A 7,641-nucleotide genomic window follows, 5' to 3' on the forward strand; every position below is an offset into this window, starting at 1 on the left:
TTCATACAAAAGACTTAAGACACGAACTTTTTCGTACTTTAACGCATGTAGCCTAGTAAATCAATGAACAGGTTAATAAGTATGTAGTTGCTATCAACTAATTAAATAGAAAACTGAACTGATGCATACAATCGTAGCTTCAACAAAAACACTTTTGTGCGTGAATTACAATAAATAACAACAAGTAATATGTACATACATACATACAGTGAGCGCAGGTATGTACTATGTTGGAAAAGTGACCATTTCCAAGGAATGTTTGTGGTCGAATCAGTTTTTTCTACATTCATTTATTTATAAGCACTACTTAAAATGAGCCACACGTTTTACAACGGCAATCAAAGTTTCACCTTTGCAACTGACTACCTTGCTATTTTGTAATTTCTTTTTCTATTTACTTTTTTCCTACTTTAACTTGAACGTCTTCTTATCGTTGCTGCAGTCCGAGGCTTGGATTTTTATATATGTATATGTATGTATTATTGTAAAGCAAGTATGGCTGGCGAATTATAGCCGACAACAATGAGCTGCTGACAAGCGCGCAGCCGAATTAGTGAAGTTTTGCACTTGGCTCTTTTAATTCCAATAATTACCTGAACAGTTGTAAAAAAAATTGTCGGCGGCGGCGACGACCAATGTTCGCGCGTTAAGCAAAGCAGCAATCAACTAATCACTCGAAAAATAATAGATATACTCCTTATATATGTATGTATTTATGTACATATTAAGAGATTGAATAGACAAAAAAGGGAAATTTTTTAATTTATAATAAAAGTATGAAAAGCGAAACCTTTATCAGATTCAATGAAATTTTATTCAAATTAAATGAAACTTCCTTTTAAGAATGTTTCATTTAATTTGAAAAAAGTTTAATTTAATTTGAAAAAGGTTTCGCTTTATCTTGAAAAGGTTTCATTTAATTTGCAAATGAAAGAGGTTTCATTTGATTTGAAAACGGGTTCACTTAATTTGGAAATGGTAAGAATCGCCCACTTTTGATTTGGATGAATTTAGTCAGAATTTGTCTTTTGTCGTATAACGAAGTTCTGCCGAAATAAAAAAAAAAATTGTTTTTTCCAAATGTATGCAAATTCTAAATTTTGTAAGTTTATTTTTTGAACATCTCAAAAACTATTATCGGTACAAAAATGGTGCTGGTCTCGTTTTAATGTTCATATTTAGGGCTATATATATATATGTATATATATATGTATATAAGCTGAAAACTTTACAGAATTTTTAATTAAAAAAGTCTTAAAAGCAAAAGCTTTTAAAAGGACGACAATTGGGGGGCTATATAAAATTATATTTGAAATTCCAAAAATAAAAAAGCTACAGAATTTTTAAATTTAAAAAAATAAATTTTCGGTAAAATTTTTGTATACCCAACTTCCAACTGATCTTAAAAGTTCCTGAAATATTGAAGAAAGTTTTTTTTAAGAAATGATCTTTTGAACTTAACCATTTTCTTAGCAAACTCTATATAAAGTTATGTCAAACAATTTTTTATTTAATTTAAGTTTACTTTTAATTCAGGACATGTACCGTGAAAAACACCTTCGTGAAAATTTAACATCAGTCAAAGGTATTTTATACAAAAATTTAGCCAAAAATTCGTATAAGTTTGTGCTTTTACGATTTTTTAATTTCAAAACTCTGTATTTTTTTAAGTATAATTTTAAGTAGCCTCAAATGTCATATTTAATAGTTTTTGAGATATTCAAAAATAAACTTGCAAAATCTGGGAATTTGTGAAAATCCTAACTTATGAGAAAATAAAATTATAGTTTAAAAAACTAAAACCTCCCTATTATAATTGCCATTCGTACTGTCATCAGGTATGTAACTTGAGAATAGAAATCGCTGCATCTTTTAGGCGCATCAATATTACATAGCCGAGCTAATAAAAGGAAGGTAATAAAAAAGGTGTTCCTTTGACAGATTTTTTTTATATGATAATAGAATTTCTGTGTCAAAAAGAAAATTTAGAAAAATATGTCGCCTACGTTTTTTGGCGGTTAGGGCTCGATATTTACATAAATTGCAGAGAAGCTTCTTTGTCAATTCTACTTTTAACTGAAACAAATTCCGTTTCGTTTGAACCTTGCATAAAATGAAGTACATGTGTTTTCCTACTTCAGCTAATAGAGTAATCAACACTTTTGTAAGCCAAAATGTAAAGTCAAACACGCGTACGATTAAATACTTATATTGTATATAGATATGTATGTACATATTAATACATATATATTTATGTACATACATATGTATGTATATGCATACATTTCTACACTTAATTGCTCACGTACAAAAACCGTCGAAGTTTGAACGATTTGCGCTGAACACATCTGCTAATCTGCGCATTTCACTTTCATTCCACGCATGCGCAAAGATCTAGCCAATGGTCAACGAACAATTTGTAACAATTGGCCCCGCTACGAGAAGGTCATTCGTAAAGTGCAATGACTATCGGAAGTGTTTGTGTACTTTATACAGTTATTATGCTCAATTTTAGGCTAGATTGTAGTTATGTATTAATGGATTCCTTATTATGGGGTAATATGGATGGGTTTTTTTTTCGAAAAATTCCTATAATAAAATACATATTAATCATATAAGCAGTTATCTAAATTAACAGAATCGTGTGACTTTTTTAATATATCAAATCATAAACAAAAACTAAACTTCACACTTACAAATGTATGTCATGGATAACCTTAATGTACATCAATTAATTTTTTATTTTTTTATTTGAACATTTCTTAGTCGAAACGAAAATATTCAACAATTTTCTTAACTTTACTTATAGGTTATTTTCTCAAATTTCCTGTTCGTTACCATTCTGGTGCTAGCCATGTGTGACCTGCCACTCGTCAAACGCCCCCTAATCTATCCCCTGTGGGCCGGAAAGAGTGCTAAACAAATAGCGCTCGGCCGCAATAAAGCCGCCCTTGTCGGTGGTAAGCAACGCACATTGATGGTACAGATACGCAGCGATCAGCCAGTGCCACTTGTACTAAAAGGTGGACGTAACTCGCAACTACGATACGGTCCCAATCATTTACGTGGCGTGCGGCCAATTAAACTTACTGGTCCGGTATATTTGAAAAGTGCCCCAATTGGACACAAACCATTGCAACGTAAGCCGCTTAAAATTAAATTGTCTAATACAAAGCCGAAACATAAGCCAGCTACCAGCTACGAAGTGCCATTCCGCTTTGAGGTACCAGTCACAAATAATATTGCCTATCCGCCATTGGGCAATGAAGCGCAACAATTGCCGGTAAGTGTTAGAATAAAATGGTTATTGTTAAAAATCGAATCTGTGATTTGTCAAAACTACTTAGCACGATTTCAGTCTTTATCCCTTTAAAATTAGTGTTTCTATACAATATTTAATATCCCTACCAGCAAACGGAAGAGAATTTTATCGCCTATCGCCACGATGTCACTTCTTCGTCACTATTGGAAGTTACCAAAGCGATAGTTACTCACAAAATTGAAAAACATTTCTGTCGCTTTTCTATCTTCTTAAAGATGCCTGGACGATTTTTGCCCTTTAAAGTTTTGAAACGTACATATTTTTATTTTCTCAATTCTTTTTGATTTTTCAAATAACGTGCAAGCAATCATATTCCATGGGGAAATTATACCATTATTATTATTGTTGTTATTATTATTTAAAGTAAAATATCCCAGAAGATAATTTAGGTAGACCTTCTTAAGTGAAGCCATCCTAAGAGGCCTTCCCAAGAAGTTCTTCCTTGCATGCCTTCTAGAAGGGCTTATCCATTTGCAATTTACGAGAATACATACATTTAACATTACAAATGAATTCCAATAAAAATTTTAAGTTACAATAACACATATTTGATATAAACCTAAAGCAAATACTTTAAAGACGTATGATTTTTATAAATTAAAGAAGCAACTTTAAAGAACTTCTCCAAAAGGCCTCCTGAAGTATATCCTATAAAAGCCCTTCTGGAAGGCCTTCTGTGGGTAGCGAAAGAGGAAGCCCTTCAATTTGTGCCACTCCATAAAAAACAGAAAGGAGAAAGGAATTTATAGTGGAAGGCCTCTTGATTCTCAGGAAGGCCTTTCGAAAGTGCTTTTAACTCCTGAAATTATCTACTGGGATGGGTACGTTTGAGCTAGTAATCTCATCCGAAAGTAGAATGAAAATGGCTTAACTCTGCGGCTGTGGTTGCAAGCACAAAGGTATCCCAAATTTCACAATGCGTTTTATCAAAAATGTATCCAACCCAAGAATCTTCTTTAACACTTCAAACTTTATCGCACAAGTTACTATTATTCTTATCGATATAGTTCCTAATTGCTGTATCGCTTTCGTTTCATAAAGACGTGACGTCCCCCGAGAGCGGTTAAGAATTCGAAAAAGTAGCGATATCATCGGCGATCATTTCCATAGAAATATCGTGTCGAATTAGTAACTTCCGCAATAGAAAATGCTGGCCGAGATATTATCGCTGTTATTTTTCTTCATACATAAGAAAATATCAAACAATTTTCCATCTACAATTTAAAACTACAAAATCACATTAGTTGCTTCGACGAAAATTCACAGATATAGAAATTAAAGCTGGGACTATCCGTGTATTCGTATATCCGGATATCCGGGTAATATCCCATATCCGGTTAATCTCTGAATATTTGGTTTTTTTAATCACATATTCGAATATCCGGATTATTCGTATATAACTCCCAGCTCTGATAAACACACTTCCATGCACAACAACATTCGACCAACAACATTAAACTATCACTTAACTTACAGTCGGAGACAGACAGCAACTTCATCACCGAGCATGACCATGACAACGATCACTTTGCACCCATTCACACAATACCTGCACCTAATCTTTCCTTGCCTGAAAATCATCTACAGGAATCCTATTTGCCACCAAAATCACAGCCACAAACCTACCACCAAACTCTAACTAACCCCAACATCGAGAATCAGTATCAAGTCACAGAAGAGCATACCAATGATCAAACTATTCGTGACCCACTTTCTGGCTCGCAGAAACTCTTCGCTCCCGATCCAGATCCATCCCTACCAGCCGCACAATTGCGTCCGGCCACGGAGCCCTTCAATCAGCCCAGCAATGGCAAACCACTGCCTGTGGATGTACAATCCAATTTCATTGTACCTGCTCAACCCCTAGTGCAGATAATCGGTGCCCAAGAGGTGGCCACACCAGAGATTTATCCAATTCAATTTACACAACAAGCGCAACTTCAACCGCTTGTTAGTGCCAATGTAGCCGCCGTACATGCAGCATCTGCGCCCATCTACGACCCCACCTATCTAGTCACACAATCCAATCAACTGTACACACAGCATCAACAGCAGCAACAGCTCTTCCAGCCCAGCGCCAGTCTGTTACAAGCCGGTTATGTTAATGCCGACCTGACGCAAGAAATTGCCAGTGATGGTCAAATCTTGCAGGCTGCCAAAGATCCACATCATAATATTCATCCAGTGCTGGATAGTGCTCCACAATTCGCAGCGCTCATCGCTGCGCCTGCCTTGGGTGAGCAATCAGCAGCACATTACAGCTTGCATCCACACGCCGCTGCCCTAACTGCCACATCTGCAGCACCTGAGGGGGGTTTTGTTGTGTCCAATTATTATGACAACGATGGCCAAGACAATTCACAGCTGCTGCAGGCGTACGCCGAAGAGGAAGCGCAGCGACTGGAAATAGAGGCTGAGCAAGAAAAGCAGCAGTATGTTTTCCAACAGCAGCAACAGCACTTGTTAGCGTTGCAACAACAGCAGCAACAACAAGAACTGCAGCAGCAAGAGTTGCAGCAACAGCAGCAACTGCACCTACAGTTGCAAGAACAGCAGCAACTGCATCAACAACTACAGGATCAGCAGCTACATCAAGTACAGGAGCAGCAGCTACATCAAGTACAGGAGCAGCAGCAATTGCAACAGCAAGAATTACAACATCAACAACATACTCGCCATCAACAACAGTCGCAAGACCCAGCCTCGGCGGCATTTCACGAGCACCAACGTTTAGTGCAGCAGCAGCTAGGCGCTGACGCACCACTCCGGATATTCGTGCCCGACGATGAGAGTGCTGGAGAAGCGGTAAGTTGTGTCGACCTTGTTATACTAAAGAAAAATATTAAATATTTACATAATTAAAAATTGTAATTTTTTAAGTACCCGATACATATTTACAAGAACATTAATGTTTTGATTTAATATTTATCCTTTACTTATGTATAGCGCCTGCAAAAACGCTCTGATATGGTGAAAAAGGGCACCGTAGAGGATGCAAGCGCAGAACACGATAACAATACAACAACGGAGGATGATATGTTCGAGGTATCTTCGTCCGTTGAAGTATCCAATAATGAGAACCAAAAAGACACAGCTACAAATGCGGAGTGATTTGACCTATGGAAATGCAACAAAAATTAATACTTTTTAAAAATAATACATTTTTGTAGTGTTGTAAAATACAATATTTATTTATTTAATTTAAAACTTATTTAAGCATTGAGCTTGTGTTTATTATTGTTACATACAATGAAAACGATGCAACTGCAGAGTAAGTAAATGAGGAATAATTTGCCCACATATCTATTGGTAGTTTTAAATACAATTACAAATTTAACAATTTAAAATTATTTATTTTTTACATCTTAACCATTATAGCTAATGCGCATCTGCATTCCATATATAGCACACAGTTTGGCCAACTCTCTGTTCTTGCAGAACACCTAAATGCCTCAGCATTACTATGCGGTTTTGTTGTTTTTTATCCAACATTTTGTGCATTTGTTGTGAAATATCACCGGCCGTAATGAAATTCCGCCCTGTAGGAAGAAAAAAAGTTTATTTTCACATGGTTTATTTTAATTATATAAGTATGTAAATATATCGACGATGCTTTTGCAGAACCGCCCATCGACCAGTTGCAAAACCGCCTAAATCTCGGTTGTGGCAAAAATGGGAATTCAGGCTAAAATGGGAATTCCAGGCATCGAAATTTATGTACAAAAATCGTAAACTCGTTACGTTTTAAACAACAGATTTGTAAAACAAAAGTTAGAGAAAATACCGCCGACCAAGTCAATGCCTTTCAAGAAAATTCGTTCTTTCGCCCTCCTGTAAAATTTGAGTGCCGTAAGATAGGCGGTTGTGCAATTGGTCGATGTATGTATAGTACCTGGCACATAAGAAGCTTGTTGATTGTACACTTTCCACAGTTCCAAATCATGGGTATTGCGTACGGTACTTCGCTGGCGATGTATTAATTGGTACTTTTTATTGAAACATGGTACCACCACAGTATCCAGAAAATTGCGAAGGTCGTCAATACATTCCCGACCTCGCATATATCTGAAAAGTTATTTTTATTTATTGCTTCAGAGACTTACTAATATTTTATATCTATGTATGTATGAGCCCTTTGCTTTCGCTATAAGCGAAAAAGAAACTCCATGACATTTGCGTCTAGGTAACAGGAATTAGCCAGATTTATTCAGCAGTATTTCACAAAACTCATTGAGATTTTTTATGCTATTACAACAACAATATAATGGCAAAGAAAGTCGCCAAGGAGTTTTGGGGAATGCCGCAGAGGGGACAGTCCT

The 7,641-nt window shown here is 36.0% G+C and overlaps 2 protein-coding genes across 3 annotated transcripts in view; one reads left to right on the plus strand and one right to left on the minus strand.

Moving 5' to 3' along the window:
* LOC118745717 (putative uncharacterized protein DDB_G0271606) overlaps positions 1 to 6,513 on the plus strand; it is a 27,632-nt gene extending 21,119 nt beyond the window's left edge. Inside the window, exons 2-5 of one of the 2 annotated variants that reach the window (XM_036479332.1) lie at positions 2,810 to 3,283; positions 4,799 to 5,917; positions 5,954 to 6,127; positions 6,269 to 6,513. In XM_036479332.1, the coding sequence (XP_036335225.1) occupies positions 2,810 to 3,283; positions 4,799 to 5,917; positions 5,954 to 6,127; positions 6,269 to 6,433 (1,932 nt within the window). In that variant the 3' untranslated portion in view covers positions 6,434 to 6,513. Of the gene's footprint in view, positions 1 to 2,809; positions 3,284 to 4,798; positions 6,128 to 6,268 lie in introns of both variants that reach the window. The other variant, XM_036479331.1, reaches the window with a different exon arrangement.
* Positions 6,514 to 6,541: 28 nt separating this feature from the next.
* Positions 6,542 to 7,641, minus strand: part of LOC118745718 (spindle and kinetochore-associated protein 1-like) — a 2,163-nt gene continuing 1,063 nt past the window's right edge. The window contains exons 3-4 of the mRNA XM_036479333.1: positions 7,215 to 7,387; positions 6,542 to 6,861 (exon numbers count right to left, since the gene is read on the minus strand). Coding sequence (XP_036335226.1) covers positions 6,701 to 6,861; positions 7,215 to 7,387 — 334 coding nt within the window. The 3' untranslated portion in view covers positions 6,542 to 6,700. The remainder of the gene's footprint in view (positions 6,862 to 7,214; positions 7,388 to 7,641) is intronic.

This window comes from Rhagoletis pomonella, unplaced genomic scaffold (assembly GCF_013731165.1).
Source record: "Rhagoletis pomonella isolate Grant_MI unplaced genomic scaffold, Rhpom_1.0 Rhpom_scaffold_00009, whole genome shotgun sequence".
Lineage (NCBI taxonomy): Eukaryota > Metazoa > Arthropoda > Insecta > Diptera > Tephritidae > Rhagoletis > Rhagoletis pomonella.